At 41.5% G+C, this 17905-nt stretch overlaps 1 protein-coding gene across 1 annotated transcript in view; it reads right to left on the reverse strand.

Moving 5' to 3' along the window:
• Positions 1-635: 635 nt before the first annotated feature.
• Positions 636-17905, reverse strand: part of LOC102133539 (putative adhesion G protein-coupled receptor F2P) — a 39435-nt gene continuing 22165 nt past the window's right edge. The window contains exons 6-10 of the mRNA XM_005552784.5: positions 16050-17411; positions 11643-11684; positions 8089-8148; positions 4823-4899; positions 636-3564 (exon numbers count right to left, since the gene is read on the reverse strand). Coding sequence (XP_005552841.3) covers positions 4852-4899; positions 8089-8148; positions 11643-11684; positions 16050-17411 — 1512 coding nt within the window. The 3' untranslated portion in view covers positions 636-3564; positions 4823-4851. The remainder of the gene's footprint in view (positions 3565-4822; positions 4900-8088; positions 8149-11642; positions 11685-16049; positions 17412-17905) is intronic.

Below are 17905 nucleotides of genomic sequence, written 5' to 3' on the forward strand. Positions count from 1 at the left end.
CCTTATCTCAGATGATCGCATGAGACTCTGCTTGCATCTGCTGCGCTGGGGTAATTGGAACGAGGGTGATAAAATGCAAGGTTATGCCACTACTCTTGATGATTTTTAAAGGCTGATACTTTTTTTGTCTTTTTGCCTGTTCTGATGTTGAACTTGGAGGAAATTGGCTGACAAACTGATGCATAAGTTGTGATCCAATTCCTAACCAAGCAACAGAGAGATTTCTGTTTTATTTTTGCAATGACCGGGACAAGGAGTTCTTACTGAGCCACTACATGGCTGTGGTAACTCAGACACAGAAGGCACTGTGGGGAACGCACACAATTTGACTTTAGACAGGGGAGTTGGTTTGCATTGTTCTGCTCACCACCAAACAGTCCCACACACTCCAATTCTACTGTTGTCTACTCACAGGTTTCTTCCCCGCAGAGATCTAAAGCAAACCCTCATTTAGATATTTCCAGGGGAAATGTGAACAGTAAGGAGAGGTAAGTGAGGAGGCAGTTTCGTTATGGGTTTTATAGCAATGAAGGTCAAGGAGGTGCTGTTTATGGAAATGGGTCAGTTCCATTTAGGTCAGTAGTTAAGAAGAACTGGCTCATTTGGGAAGTGGAAAAGCCAATATCAAGCCATTGTGTAATCAAAGGACTTTTTATTGCACATATTTACCGAACATATTCTATGTACAAGACACCATGATCTGCACTATGGGCATACAAAAGTGAGTAACATACTGAGTAACAAAAGTGAATAACCCCATTCCCCAAAACATAGACATACGCACACAAAAAGACCAAAAGGAAATAAACAATACAACACAGTAAATACAAAAGTAAAGTGAAGGACACAGATTATTAAATTACAGGAAATCAGGTGGGGAGAATCAGCACTTCTGGTTGGACCAATCAGGGAAGACTTCTCGAAGAAGGCGGAAAGTGAGGGCGAGCTCAGGCACACATGCAGTGAGCACAGCTCTGTGACGTGTACTCTTTCCTGGCCAGGGAACTGTGTATTATGACCACAGTCATGAATGAAAAGATTTTTCAATGGTAAGCTCAACAAGTTTTGCTGACTGATACCCCTAATGTCGAACAGACCAAATCAAATGCTTAACTCTTTAATTCGGAAGTCAATGAACTAGTTCCCATGAAGGTGTCTACAGCCAAACTTATGCATGGAGGCATGGCTGTGTTTTTGCTTGTGTTTGTGTGTGGGTGGGTGGGTTCATATATTCACAGGACTCTAATTAAAAAAAAACAAAAACTAACATTTGAATTTGAATGAGCAATTATTATGTGCCAAGTACTATACTACTTTAGCTACATTTATCCACTTAAAGTTTAAAGAATTGAAATGGCTTTCCCAAGAATCATTATATATTAAGTCTGATACTTACAAATCTGCCTTGGACACTATCAGTATCAATTTCTCCTAGGGTCACCTGACCAAATCACTTTGTTGGTGAGGTGTCAGCAGGAAACTGAATGTGTCTCTACCCAGGGTCATCCAGAGTCAAACTAATCCATACAGTTCCTTGACATTTTTCAAGATGGTGTAGAGTGGGCTTTGGGATGCAGGAGAGAGGGCATAGCTTCTTCCAGGAATTCCCAAATAATTCCAGAGTTTTTCTCTCAGCATCCTGGGGGCTTTCTGGTTAATGATGAGGCTAAGGTGGGGTGTCTTTCCCATCATCCTGTCTCGGGGAGTGAGTATAGCTGAGTAGTGAGTACTTCCATAGTAGATGTGACTGCTCAAGGCACAAAGCAAATGAGAGGCAAATCCCTCCCTCTCTCCCTAGTGCTCAGAGCTGTTATCTGTGAAATGAGGTAATTGGAGTTAGTCTTTTATAAAATTTGTCCAGATTTACCATCCTATACCTATATTTGCTTCATGAAATTCCATTTTCACTTCAATATATGGACTCTGGGTAAGTGACATTTCTTTGTACCTAGGCCTGCACTGAGGAAAACCAGGACTATGTCTTTCTCACCCCTTCTCTTGAAAAGAATATACAAATATATTGGTAAATGGTAAATTAAAACCACTCTCTGACTTTATTTGTGAAGGATGCTTTTGTTGTCCCAAGATAAGCAATGCCATTTGAAAAATGACTCTTTCTCCAGGTTGATGCATTTTTTTAAACTTCAGATTGATGCTTTTCGTCTGCTCAAACTTTCCTACTTTAGGAAGATAATTTGTAATAAGAAAGAAAAGAAAAGAGAAAGGGAAAGAAAGAAGAAAGAAAGAAAAGAAAGAAAGAGAAAGAAAGAAGGAAGGAAGGAAAGAAAGAGAGAGAGAAAGAAAGAAAGAAAGAAAGAAAGAAAGAAAGAAAGAAAGAAAGAAAGAAAGAAAGAAAGAAAGAAAGAAAGGGAGAGGGAGGGAGGGAGGGAAGAAAAGGAAAGGAAAGGAAAGGAAAGGAAAGGAAAGGAAAGAGAGAGAGGGAGGGGGGAAGGAAGGAAGGAAAGAAGGAAGGAAGGAAGGAACTGCACTCATACATAAAGCAAGCCCCACTTTCTCCTTTGTAATGAAACATCATTAATACTGACTTCTTGTTGGGATAATTAGAGGCTGCCCATTGCCCCTTTGCCTTTATCCACTAGTTAGATGCTGCTGCCGTCATCTGTGTCCTTGCTTTGTAAAGAGGCTTTTTTTTTCTCAAAGAGCTTCTACCTACAATACTGTTCTATCAGGTAACACCTGGTTTGAATGTTGAATTTGTTTACATACAAGTTAAGAAAATGAGCAGCTCTGAATTGGAAAGGTGATATTTCCTCTCTCCAATCCCAGGTATCAAAAAAGCATATTGTTGGTGAGGATTGATCTTACATTGTCAGTGTAGGCAGAAGATCTTTCAGTGGCTACACAGTCTTGAAGAGGAAGTGCAGGGCTAGGAGCCAGCAGACTTGGGTTTCTACCTCTGGCTCAGTCCTTGATTAGCATTGACTCACAACTCCAGGCTTTCATCTCCTTAACTGAAAATAGTCATCTTTCTGTCTCAAAAACTCTATGCTTTTCCCCTTGGTTCATGGCCAAGGAAGTTGTATCTAAGCCCACACCAGGTTGACCATCCAATCTATTTAAATTTGAAAAAGTAGAATATACTGGCAGTGGATTCCTTTTGGGAAAAAAAAAAAAAATCAGCAATGACCTAGTTAGAATCAGCCCAACTCTTTGTGACTATTCATGAGGCTCCTCCCTCAGCAACACACAGAATCCAGCCAGGTGAAATCCCAGGCCGCCTTTCCCAAGATGAGACAGAGCTTGCTTTCCAAAGACAAATGTGACCCAACAGCAAAGAGGTGGAAAAGCCCCAACAAAAACCACGGTGGTGACCCCCTTTGTCTTTTTGTTTGCTGTGGCTGCTCAGCATGACGTATATGTAGCTATGTACAGTTGATGGATAAGAAACGTTTAGTAGCACAGAACAGCTTAGACAGAGGAGGCTTTCATCCTTTCTGCACATCACGCCCTCCTCCATCAGCACCACATGTGTGAGCTTCCTACATATTCTCCAGAGGCAAGAAGACAGGAATGAGCACATTTCTCCTTTGGGCTCTGCCATTCCTGGAATATACAACCTTGTCAAGAACAGAAGATCACAGCTTTCATGTACAAGTAGCAAGATTCATAGGCTTTATAACATCTGCATGATAAGCTCACTGTCTTGAATAATGAGCCCATGTGGGTACATCCCTTATGGCCGATGGAGAGTCTTCTCCCTTTAAGCCACTTTGGAATCCAGAGAACAGTCTTTTCTGTTGCCCACAAATGCTGAATTACACACCTTGTCTTTCTCTAAGCTGGACCACCTCCTTTTCATTGTAACACGTCTTGAAAAAGACCCATTTTTCATACAAGGCACTGAACTGCTGCAGAAAGCCACAAACGCTGCTGGAGCCTGGATGTGTTGGGATGAGGGGTGGGAGGCCCTCTCTACATAGCTGAGTGCATCTGTCTCTGTTTCTGTCTCTGTCATGCTGTATGTGTCTCTGTGAGTCAATCTCTCTGTTTTTGTTTTTGTTTTTTGTTTTGTTTTGTTTTGTTTTTCTGCATTTCTCTGGGTCTCCCAATGCATCTCTTATCCCCTCCCTGCATCTCTCTGTCTCTTATTATGAATGTGGGTATTTCAGTGTGGGTTCCTCTGTCTTCCTCTCTTTTCTGTCTCCAGATCCAGAGGGACATCGAGACACAGGATTGGAAGACTTGTGTCTGCACGTGTCCTGGTATCTACGTGGCTCTCTTCTAGTCATGAGTCACCATGTCCCTCTGTCTTTATGTATCTGAATTTCTGTTTTCCCCTATGGCTCCTTCCTCTACTTCTGTTTTTCTATATATCTTTGTCTCTCTCTAAGATCTCAAATGTAAATAAACTTCTCCATCATCCCTGAGGCCTCTCACAGATATTGTTTATCATACCTTGATCTTTTCATGCTAGGGAAAAGAAACGGGCCACAATGGGAAATTTGGGGATACTGCTGATGTCATATAGGATGTCCTGGGATAGAGAACTAGATAGAAGATTGAAGAGAGGGAGCAGTTAAGTAGAGCAAGCAGCTCTCCTCACTCCCATCTAAAAGTCACCCAGGCTAATTTAAAAGCATTTTCAGACATGCCTGCTTAATTTTCGGGGCCAAAAAAATTTCAGTAGCCTAAGAATTTGAAGTGTGAATATATTTCCAACCATAGCTAGGTGAGAATAGACTGTATAGGAGAATCCTTTTAATGAAGAAAAAATCATTTCCAATTATAATTAATCAAATTGCAATTTTAAAAGAAATGTCACATATATGACATATATGGGAATCCCTTGCTTTGCACTCACCTCCCAGGTTAGGAATGTAGCCTGGTTTCTTAACTTGGGCCTTTGATGGGATGACAAGATAATTCAGAAGAAGCCTTCTGTTGAAGACAAAGTATAATTGCATTTATTAAATATCATTATTAGTCTGTTTTCAATTATCACAATTATTCAAAGCACCTGGGAAATTGTGATCCACAGTAATTCCTTTTACTCCTTCACTTTATTCCTCTCCTCTCCTTTTCTTTTTTTTTTTTTTTTTTTTTTCAAGACAGAGTCTCACTCTCTCGTCCAGGCTGGAGTGCAGTGGCACGATCTCAGCTAACTGCAACTTCTGCCTCCCGGGTTCAAGCAATTCTCCTGCCTCAGCCTCCTGAGTAACTGGGACTACAGGCATGTGCCACCACAGCCAGCTAATTTTTGTATTTTTAGTAGAGATGGGGATTCACAGGTTGACCAGGATGGTTTCCATCTCTTGACCTCATGATCTGCCCACCTCGGCCTCCCAAAGTGCTGGGATTACAGGTGTGAGCCACTGCGCCCGGCTCCCTTCTCCCCTTTTTTGTATTGGAACCACTGACAACATAGGAACCGACTGCTGTGAGAGATCCTCCTCCTCCTTGGCCTGACCTGGCTCCACCTACTGAAGGAGCCCCAAATTTGGGAAGGTCGTAGATAGTGGAGAAGACATTGAGTGGCATGGAGAGAGAGAGATAGACAGCAAAATGGCTCCAAGCTCTCAAACAGCTCTCTCAGCTGGTCTGCTGAAATCCTCAGTGTTAAAGCCATCCCCTTGTAATGCACCTGTCTCCAAAGGATGTCCTTGTGTTTTAGGAATGTGTTGCCTAAGATAGGTAATACATTAACTCACTGGTAGAATTACTACCACATAAACATAGGCTAATTCATCACATCAGATATCAAATGCACACAGACAAGCAAATTTATTATGCTGGGTTTGGGAAGCAGGACTGACACTACTCATGGGAAGCCATGAGGAGGGGAGTTGAATCTCGACTACAGAAGATTGCTACCTAGGGATTAGAGGCCTGCAAAGCAGAAGAGGAGAGCACAGATGAGACACCTACTTGTCCTCTGAGCAGAGTTGACAAAACTAATTGCAGGCAGTGGCCTAAAGTTAGTGAGCAAGAAATGAAGGGGGAATTGCAAGAAATTAGGATAAATTTACATAGTACCTAGGCCAGTGATTGTTAACCCAGGTAGCACATTAGAATCACTGGGGAGCTTTAAAAAATGCTTAGGCCCTGCCTCTAAGAGTTTCTGATTTAATTTTTCTTGATTAGGGCCTGAAAAGTGTTTGTTGTTGTTGTTGTTGTGTTGTTGTTGTTGTTGTTGTTATTGTTGTTGTTGTTTTGAGACGGTGTCTTGCTCTGTCACCCAGGCTGGAGTACAGTGGCACAATCTAGGGCTCACTGCAACTTCTTCGCCTCCTGAGTTCAAGCAATTCTCCTGCCTCAGCCTCCCGAGTAGCTGGGACTACAGGCATGTGCCATCTGGCTAATTTTTGTATTTTTAGTAGAGATGGGGTTTCACCATGTTAGCCAGGATGGTCTCGAACTCCTGACCTCAGGCAATCCACCCGCCTCAGCCTCCCAAAGTGCTGGGATTATAGGCGTGAGCCACTGTGCCCTGAAGTGGTATATTTTTAAAGCTTTCTAGGTGTTTCTAAGGTACAGCCAGCATCAAAAACCACTGATTCAATCGATAACTACTCATAAAATGCTGGATATTATTTTGACTTACCAGTCAAATAAAACCACAAAGAGAAGTGGGAGAAATGACTAGGATTTTATAACACTGAAAGGCAGAATTTCTCTATGATGACCTGAATGGATTAATTCTGAAACACATAAGGAAAGGAGCAAAGCTAAATTGGAAGGGATTGAGAGAGTCAGGACTCTCCCTGAGAACACCACAGCAGACCAAAGTGAAGGAGGAGACTACTTACATCAGGGATGCCTGTTGGAGATAAATATTCACAATGCCAGGACACTTCAGGGAGACTTTAGATGAATGACCCTCAACCTTGACTGTACATTAGAATCACCTGGTGAGCTTTCAAAATCCCCAAATCCAAGCCACACTCCAGACCAATCAAATGAGAATCTCCAGGGGTGTGACCCAGGCAACCCCATTTTTTGAAGCTTCCCAGTTGATTCTAATGTATAGCCCAAGTTGAGAACCATTGCTTTAGATATTTATTAATGTCGTTTGCATTAAACTTTTCTCTTTTTTTTTTTTTTTTTTTTTTTTAAGCTGAAAGGGGTACAGAGAAACCAGCAGATTCCCAGGTATGGAGACCAAAGACTAAAAACAAGACCAAAGGTTAGGTAAGAGTAAGGCAAACGAGAACAGAAAAAGAGAGGGAAGAAAAAGAAGAGAAGAGCAGGGCTTAAGAAATCTACAGAGAGGGAATGGAAAGGCAAGGAACGAGGATGGGGCAACGCTGCTCTCAGGGCTACAGGGTACCCAGCCCCATCAATTAGCCTCTCTCCGTGCAGATCCCCTAAAGCCCCAGTCCGTGACAGGGGATGTGGACCCCAGCAGACATTGGTGTGGGAGGCTCTAGATCACCTCCTCGCTTGTTGTGGGTGTATTCCTTGGGCCAACCCTGAATCTCCTTTTGCTGCCATTTAAAAGTTTTTTAAAAAATTGAGTGGCAGTTTTTCCCTCACTCAAAACAGTTCATGGCCCTCATTCTTTGCATAGCAATATATTGTTTCCAAGTCACAGGAATAGAAGATAAGTTAGAGGCCCTGTTATAGTCCAGCCTGCTGTCCAATGACTGAATCTTCTCTACAGCAACCCTGAGCAGGCCCCAAGCCCACTTAAGCCACTTCAGCAACCATGGCAACTGGCCCCTCTTGAGCAGTTCTTTGTGTAGGATCAGAATTAATTTCCCTGCAGTTTTTACACTTTGGATGTGGGTCAACTAATTGGAGTCATAGAGAACAAGTGAGATATCATGGGAACCTAAGACTTATTTCATTTCTTTCATCACCTGCTCTCCTACTATGTGGTTTGAGGTTCACCCTCCAACACCAGCCATCTTGTCACTCTCCTCTAAATTCATGTAACTCCACTTTCATCTCTTTGCATCCCCATATTCCAGAAAGAATCTGAACTGTTTAAGAGGCACCCAGCACTTCTGGGAAATCCACATTGCAAAGTGTTAAGGTGAGAGTGTTAGCAACACTCCATATGCCAGAAACTCTAAGATTGTTATCTTGTTAAACTTTTCAATGCAAAAATTAATATGAAAGCTTTACCTCTGATATTGTGGAGCTCCTTTTTGCAGAGGTTACTCGACCCTTTAAGGCTTCTCTTATCTGGATATTTAACAAAGAAGTTAAGAATTAGAAGATCATAAGAAGATAACACATATGCTTGGACCTGGCTGATATCGTGGCCAGGTACTGTGTTAGCGGCTAGGTTCTATTGGAGGGATATGGAGGGATCAGCGACCCGGTGGAGTAGTCTTGGAAAAGGTGGAAAGATGGGGAGAGACAAGAGAGGTGGAGGTGGCACAGGATACTCACTTTCAGGGCCTTAAATATGGACCCAATGGTTGAGAAATACAGTTTGCCACAAGTTTGAGGATTCCTCAACATAGCTTCTTTTTTTTTCTTGAGACGTAGTCTCGCTCTGTTATCCAGGCTGCAGTGCAGTGGGGCCGTCTCGGCCCACTGCAACCTCCACCTCCCGGGTTCAAGCAATTCTCCTGCCTTAGCTTCCCGAGTAGCTGGGATTACAGTCGTGTGCCACCATGCTTGGCTACTTTTTTTTTTGTATTTTTAGTAGAGACGGGATTTCACCACGTTACCCAGGATGATCTCAATCTCCTGACCTCATGATCTGCCTGCCTCAGCCTCCTAAAAGTGCTGGGATTACGGGCATAAGCCACCTCACCTGGCCTAGCTTTGGCATTATTTTTATGGAGCACTTATGTAATCACTTCTCACAATTTGTCAATTATTCAAACGACCTTTTCTAGAGGAAGAAAGTACTATACGACTGGATATGGTGGCTCATGCCTGTAATCCCAGCACTTTGGGAGGCCAAGGCAGGTGGATCACTTGAGGTCAGGAGTTCGAGACCAGGCTGGTCAACATAGTGAAACCCCCTCTCTACTAAAAATACAAAAATTAGCTGGGCGTGGTGATGGGCACCTGTAACCCCAGCTACTCAAAAGGCTGAGGCAGGAGAATCGCTTGAATCCAGGAGGTGGAGGTTGCAGTGAGCTGAGATCACGACAGTGCACTCCAGCCTTGGCAACAGAGTGACACCCCATCTCAAAGAAAAAAGTACTATACAACATAGCAACAGCCCATGAAATTCATCTTCCCTGACTAGGTCATCCTGTCCTTTTCTCTAAGTCTTGCCTGCTGAATACAGGCCCTCTTCTTATTTCTGCTATACAAAATATTATTCACCTTCCGAGGCCTTATAGAAGTTCTGTGTTCACAATCCATACATGCCAAAGCCCTCCAGCTCAGGGTAGCTTCGCCTTTCCCTGCAGATGCCGTATTCTTTGTCACACACAGACCTCAAACCACCCGTCAGGGATGGAGGACGGTGTGCTCAAGGGCCCACTGGAATTTGTAAGATACATTGGCACTTCTACTTACATTTCTTTGTTCTCACCCTTTTTCACTCTTAGGTTTCATAATGTACGTAACACTTTTTAAGTTAATAATGAACACATCTAGGGATATGTGCTCACTGTGTTTTACTAATCCTAAAAGTTTAAAGACTACTGATATATACAACTTTTGGTCAATGAATCGTGTATGGTCCTGTGACACTTTTGAGTATTTACCTTTCATATCATAATTGTAAAGGTAAGAGGTTTTGATCTTGATAGAAGTTTCCATGGCTTGGAGTTCTTTGCACATCTCACCTAACACTGGTAAACTAAGTAAAAATGCAGCTGCTGGTACTCTGGCTACAGATACTAGTTGTGGTTTCACAGATAATAGAAACATAATCCTGTGGCATATGACTGGGCAGTACCTTAAGTGCTTTGTGTTTTTACCTACAAAATTGCATTTGTTCTTTGCCATAATCAAATGGAGAAGGCAGAGAAAATATTATTATCTCTGCATCATCCCAACTGGCTCTGTCGCCAAGCTGGAGTACAGCGGGGTGATCTTGACTCACTGCAACCTCTACCTCCCGGGTTCAAGAAATTTCCCTGCCTCAGTCTCCTGAGTAGCTCAGACTACAGGCACATGCCACCATGCCTGGCTATGTTTTTGTATTTTTTAGTAGAGACGGGGTTTCACCACGTTGGCCAGGATGGTCTCTATCTCCTGACCTTTTAACAAACCTTTGATATTAATTTAATAGAATATTACTGGCAGTAGGCTGGATGCAGTAGCTCATTCCTATAATCCCTGCACTTTGGGAGGCCAAGATGAGTATATCCCTTGAGCTCAGGAGTTCGAGACCAACCTGGGCAGCATAGGGAGACCCCATCTCTACAAAAACTTTTAAAAATTAGCTGGGTGTGGTGGCATGTGTCTGTAGTTCCAGCTACTCAGGAGGCTGTGATGAGAGGATCATCTGAGCCCAAGAGGTGGAGGCTGCCGTGAGCCATGATGGTGCCACTGCACTCCAGTCAGAGTAATAGAGTGAAAGTTTGTCTCAAAAAAAAAAAAAAAAATTAACATGTCCTTTTCTCTAAGTCTTGCCAGCTGAATACAGGTGTTCTTCTTATTTAGTAAACAATAAATAAATAAGTAAAAAATAAATAGTAAAACATAAATAAATAAGCAAACAAACAAGAAACTCTGCAGTGAAGGTGGGGTGCTTGGGGGAAGGAGTGGATTACGTTTTTGTTTGTTTGGGGTTTTTGGTTTGGTTTTGTAAATCCAACCTGGTACTGCTCCTTTTTATTTTTATTTATTTATTTACTTTAATTGACAGAAGGGGTTTGCATTTATATCTGAGAGGGTTGTTTGCTTTACTTTTTCCAGAAGGTAGTATGGTACAATGGAAAGAGGGTGGTTTTAGAAGGCTGAATAAACATTTGAGGGGTTGTTCCTTTACTTGGTTTCTATTTGTTTTCAATGCTCATCCCTTTCAAGACTCATCTGTATTTGAAGAGTTTCTTTTCTTGACTCCACTGCTGTTCAAGATACAAGTAGGAACTCACACTTCCACCCAACCTTGCAGCTAAGACATGACCATGTGACCTGAACTCAGCCAATCAGACATGACAATGAATAAATGCGGGTGCTGGTGTACCAGACAGGCAGGGTGAGGTGATCTCCCAGGCAGCAGTAGCAGCAACTCGGGCTTAAGTGTTTACTGCCTGACATTGGCCTGGTGAGCTGTGCTATCTGTGCCCAGCAAAGCGGGGAAGAGCAATGGTATCTCTTGTGGAGCATTTCTGTGCTGTGCATTGGTAACTATTCCTGGAGCAGAGCCTCCAAAACTCCAAGCTGAAGAGACCCTCCCAAAGATAATACTGCAAGATTTAATAAGTTCCTTTTCTGCTTCAACTAATCAGAGTGGGTTTCTGTAGTGATCTTGAGCAAGCTGCTCACTCTGAGTCTCAGTTTCCTCATCTGTAAAATTGAAAATATCAATACCTACAATTGTTTTAAGAATCAGCACTAATGTACATAAAACATTCATTCCCATAAGAACTTGCAAGCTGGTCAATATCATTTGCATTGTAAAGAGCAGTGATCCAGGCTTCATACATCTGTACAAATGAATGAAGTGAGAGCTTTTCAATAAATAGCCTTTACAAGCCTTTACATGGCCAAGTACCGATAATACAGAAAAAGCAACAAGAAGAATTTACATTCAGTACCTTTGGATCCAGGATGGTTCCAAACACTAGGATGAAGAAGCCCTGGGAAACGCAGAAGAGGGAAGAAGAGTCATTTACAAAAGAATGATGATGATAAAACACACTCTCAGTTATTACCAATTCCTATTTTGATAAAAAGAAAACAATTTTATGAAATCTCTTAATTTATCATCCTTAGATCACAATACCTAGGTTCATTCAATGAATATTGATGAGTGTCTTCCATATGCCAGTCACTGTAGAGGTACCTCAGTAAACCAAAGAGACCAAGGTCCCTACATCATACAGGAATATTTTTAAACTTTCCTTTTAAGTTGGGCAAATTAAAAGTGTTTGCACTTAGCAGGAGCTGGGCCTCTCAACTGAATATAATGATCCAAGAAAGAGTCAGAGGAGGTGTTGGGCAACGAATGCAGGCTTGCCGTCCTTGAACAGTAAGTAGGAGAAGCCTTCCACAGAAAAGAGCAGAAACAGCTGTTGCTCAACTTCCCATAACACCTTCAACCTCCTTCCTCATCCACTACAAAGAATATTATAAAACTTGCAAAGAAAAGTCAAGTGTATACATCCTCAAAAACTTAATGACTTTAAATAGATTGAGTTTCTAAGCACATGACAAGTATTCCCAATATGATGATGTAGAAGGAATTAATTAGCTTTTATATCTTTTATTTTCCATATCAAACAAAAAACCCCATATAAAACCCAAAACAGTCTGTTCCTCTATAGCTATAGTCCATTTGAAGTTTTTACTTCTGTTTCACATACATTGATACAAAACCCCCCTTGAGGAAAGAATGGCAAGTTGTAGTTCCATTTTCCAGTTAAGGAAAAGGAAGCTGAGATTCAGCATTCAAAATGTGATAGACAGGAACATTCATTAGACAACAATTTCTCCTAAATGTGCAGTTTCTCCATCCATGGCTCACCTGAAAAGGGAGGTTAGATAATGACCTTTTATTTAGGAATACCCATGCTAAGCTGCTCTGACTTCACAAGTGAGTGTGAACTCTTACCTGAACTCTTACCTACCCAGAGGCCTGTTAACGGGCATGGGTTTTATACAGCTGGCACCATAAAGATGTTACAACCTGGTATTCATCACTGAGAACAATACCAAATCTGCCACTATTTGGTAAAAGCCCAGATGAGAGGTGGAGAACTTTACAGGGACCAGTGTATATCCTTGCAGCTAATCCAGTCCCCCAAACACATTAACATACACCTTCCTATTCAGCCAGTCCAACCCTCAAAAGCTTAATCTCCATGTAGCTTTTATGAGATTGTTCTTCTGTGTAACACTCTGAGCCTACAAGGTAATTATTGAAATCTCTTATTGTATCTGCTACAAAAAAAAATTATTGTTGTCATGGTCCATTATGTTGCAAAGTTATCATGCTTATAAGGCCCCATCTGACAAATATATTCCAGCCTGATTTTGGTACTAGGAATACATTTCAAGTCAGGATCTCCATTAATTTGGCCCAGGAATTATATTTTTTAAAGATCTGGGAACCACAATGCTAGCATGCTTTTTTCTACAAATATGCTGATGGTTAATATTCTTTGGCTAAAGAACTAAGAGGAATTTCTCTCCTTATAGGATTTTTAATTCCTTGGGGTTGGTCTATCTATATTTGTATCTGCAACATTAAGCATAATGCTTGGCACAAAATAAGTAGTAAATGTGGTGTCTCTTCATTTGAGTGTATGTATGTGTTTAATTTCTTTATTATGCAACCTGCACTTTTATAGTCATGTCACATGACTATAAACATGACTTTAACATGACTTTACAAACATGTATCAGGGAAATACTCCACTAGGATCACTTTTCGTTGGCCCGTGCCACCTTAGATAAAGTTATGCAAAGCATCTTTCAGAAGATTTGGATTAAAAGATTGGCCATAAAGTTTGGTATCTGGTTGAGAAGGGAAGAAAGAATATACCTAACAAACAATTCACCAGTAGCATTTCTTTTAGTAGGTAAAGCACAGTTTGGACAGGTAACTCTCAAGGTGTTCTCCCAGGGTTTGGTATATGTGCTTTATTTTTTCCCACCAAAATGGCTATGAGGGAGTCCCAAAAACTCACCCAGCCCACAATCACTCTCAGTAAATACAACCAGAAGTTATGGATGGACAAGGTGGGTAGTCGAGGCAGCAACTGACACCATAATAAAACCTCTCTAGTAAAGGGGATGGGTGAGTTTTAAAACTAGTGCAGGTATTCCCCTGGGGCTAAGACCAGGAAATCTTTACAAGAGTCTTCCTCCCACATCCTCTGGGCCTCTCAATATGTTTCAGAATCTCTCCCCTCTGTCTGTGCTCCATCAGCCTCTGCTGCTGCCCCTCATCTCATCCTAAGACTCCACTTCTGCTTTTTACACCCAGTTGGTTGTGTCTCCCATCTCAGTAGATCCATGGCTCCTCTCTCTCCTCCCTCAGAGGATGCCCTGATCCAGTGATATGCTAGTAAATGGCAATAAACTCTCCTTATTTGTAGTGTTTGCCAATCTCTATAGTTAATTACCCCCACCATGGCCTATTTGAATCTTGCCCTGTGACATCGCTGAGCATGGATTTAGAAAGAGATAGGCAGTAGCACATCATTGTACAGATTTTCCACCATGCAGACACAATAGAGGCAAGTAACCTCAAGAGAAAAGGTAGACAAATAATTAGGAAGTGATGAGTTCTGAGGATACATGACCTTTACTTTTAACCCAATTTGTTTAATTGCAAGTCTATATGATTTAATTGTTATTGATGGCGGTGTTCACAGCCAGCTCAGAACAATCCTGGAAATATAATAGGCAGCTTCTGTGGGTCAATACAGGCCAGCACCAACACAGCACTGCCCAGTGCCCCCCACTGGCCTCACCAACACTTTGTTCTCATCTCCTCACTGCCCCGTCTGCACTGGCATTTAGGTAGGCCCCTCCCTGCTCCTTACTGGGATTCAAGGCAGAAATGAAATTGAAAGCACAAGTGATCCTACAATGACAGGTAAAGGTGCTCAAGATATCAAAATGCAAGTGCTCACAGCCTTGTCCAAAACAAAACTCACAGGGAAGACGGCCCTAAGGGAGACAAGAGAAGGAAAATACTGTGGAGTGAGTCATGAGCTCATGAGGGGTTTATGAAAAATAGGGTTGTTACCCAAGTCTTTTCAGTGACTAGTTTTGTAAACATGCATAAAGCAACTGATAACTACCAAAAGCTATACAAATGTAGGATACAATTAATATTTTCTATAAAAGTGCAAAAAAAGTAGAGACTCAAAATATGAGATACCCCTATTGTCATTAACTTTGTTCTTCAAGACATCAAAGTGTTTATTATAAAGTGAAATCATTTATACATAAATTCTGAAAAAGGAAAATGAGAAGACACTTGACTTAAGATATCTATTAGCAATTAGGTAAAGCATTTACTTGAAAATAGTCTTACTGGCTACCGCATACATTCAGAAAAAAAGATAATGTTTTAGATATCTTTAGAAAAATAAAAGCTTGCTTTTCAATTAGTTGCTATCTACATATTAGCATTCAATATAATAAACTTTGGATCATTCACACACTATAACATTAAAAAATGGAAAAAAAAATTTCAGTCAAGAAGGAAATTATTGAATATGCAATGCTATGCAGCCATTAGAGACATATTCATACATAATGAGCTGGTAAAATTCTAGCACATATTTTTAAGTGCAAAAGCAAGTTACACAATCATATACCTTGTTTTAACCCCTGTGTTATGTGAAAATATATTTGTATGAGCATAGAAAATTTGGCAAAGGATGCACATGAAACTGTGAACATTGCTTAATTCATCTAAGTGTGATAAGAGAAGAAAGGAGAAACGATCTTCGATACTTTTTCTGTATAGCTTGCCATGTTAAAATAAGATGGTTTCCAATGGTAGCTAAAAATTCTAAGTGGAAGGAAATGTAATAAATGTGCAAACTTTAATACCTCCAGTTATATACCTAAATTTTGGGGAGGGTGTTATTGCTTAATTTTTAAACCATAACAACTTAGCCTATTACTAGGTTGTCTATGGTCTTAAGATCATTTTAGTACTTGATCCTTTCCCATTCACCATTTAATTTCATTTTCCAAACACTCCTATAAAGTGGACAGTATTGCACTCATTTTATATGTGAGGAAAATATAGCTCGAAAAAGTTGAGTAAATATCCCAAGATCATGTTATACATTATTAGTAAATGAAAGAGTCAGGATCCAAATCCAGGTCTCTCTGGAACAAAAGTTTATTTCCCCACTCCATATGCTATTCCGAATCCACTGGCTTTTACATAGAAATTTAATGCCACAAGCTCCTAATCACAGAACATCTTCATGAATTCTCTCACTTTGGACTTGGTCAGAAGCATCTGGACTTACCTGGAATGCATTGAGCAGGGAGAAGATAATGTGGAAGGCCAGGGATCTGTCATTGATGACGGTGGCTACTCCAAATCCCCAGGTCAGTCCCAGAAGTGGTGTGAGGATGGCAATGTTCTTGCTGATTCTCACAATGGCTCTCACTTCCTGGAACATGGAATTGCTGATGGCAGGTCGCTGGGTCTTGACAATCACCAGTGTGACTGTGATCAGGTTTACTACCACGATGGCCAAAGCTGGGACCACGAAGGCCAGGAGGGCTCTGGTCATATCCCAGTTGAGCCAGCAGGCCTCAGGTCGTAGGTAGCCTTTGCCAGGTTCAGTGGCAGCAACCGTGATGGCAGCAATGACCAAAGGGCATCCATAGCCCACTGAAAACAGAGATGCCACCAGGACCGACTTGGGCAAGGTATGGAAAACAATCATGATTCCATAGAGGATAAGGAGTGCCTTGGCAAACATCCAGAAAAATACAGAAAGGTAAAAGAGATGAACAAAAAATGTGGCTGCCACACATCCCTTGTGGTGTGTTATTGGACCACTAAGAAAGGAAGCTACAATGAACCACACATCAGCCATCAGCAAAGTGGCTGCAATGTTAACAATGCACACATGGCGTAAATAGGTGATCTCTGTCTTTGTCACTTGGCTCCAGACTAGGACCTCAATGGACAAGCAAAGGATCAGGCTGCAAATAGAAATGCCCAGGCCTATATATGTGATATAAGTCAGGATCAGACTCTCTAAGATGTGAGGTGACATAAGAATTGAGAAAGAGGTAAACAACTTGCTTGGCCTACATTTGCAAACAGCTTGCTGGGAGTTTTCTTGAATCATTGTGCAGGCCTGCTGGTCCCATCTGTTCTCCACAGAGTGCCAGCCAACACACTGTGTCCTCCTCTCCTCTGACTTGCTGATCTTTTCAAAAATTAGTGAGATTCTTTTAAGTTCCTTGGGCAAAATGACAGACAGGACAAGCCCATTTATAGTAACATTTTCCAAAAGACTGGCTTCCAAAATAGCCCCAATAGTTGGAAATGCAATGCTGATGACCTGAGAAGGGGAAGGCACCTTCCAAAGTTCATCTCTGCTGATCAACACTCTCCCAGTGACTTCATTGCTGGTATCATTAACTCTCATCGAAAAAGTGAAATTTTTTCCAATGTTATCTCCAGATATGGTGGTGCCCATAGTATGAATGAAGACATCTGGTATGTCAACGGGATATTTATCTATGAACAGCCTTCTTGCAAAGGAGTTGACTGAGTGTAGTAGGATATAGCTGCTGTTTCTGTCAGGAATGAAAGTCCAATTGGAGATGCTTTTGCTATTAAGAATGTGGTTGGCTATGGTGCTGTAACTCTGACAATAAAGAACCAGTGTTAGTACTGAGCCACTCTCTGAAACTGCCAGTGCATTCAACACTCACTTTTGTAAAGCGTGCTCCTCCAACCAGCAACCTAAGCATACTCTGGGAACTTCTTAGCAATATAGAATCTCAGATCCCACCCCAGATTTAATGAATCAGAATCTGCATCTTAATAAGATCCCCAGGTGACTTGCATGTACACTGAAGTTTGACTTAGATGATAGAGCTACAAAGGAATTGCCTCACCATGCCCTCCTCCATTTATGCAATGGCCTTCTGCGAGCCAGGCCACTGGGCAGCTTTCCACATGCTCCTGTCCATCATTCCCTCCACATCACACCTAGGCAAAACTAGCAACTTGCTTACCCTGCTCAGAGAACCCATCATGTGTTTAACCTCTGTTGCATCCCAAATGTGTTGCAGGGCCCTATACAAGAACGTAATAAATTGGAAATTCACCCTGGAGTCTGAATCTACTTTTTATTAT

This window comes from Macaca fascicularis, chromosome 4 (assembly GCF_037993035.2).
Source record: "Macaca fascicularis isolate 582-1 chromosome 4, T2T-MFA8v1.1".
Lineage (NCBI taxonomy): Eukaryota > Metazoa > Chordata > Mammalia > Primates > Cercopithecidae > Macaca > Macaca fascicularis.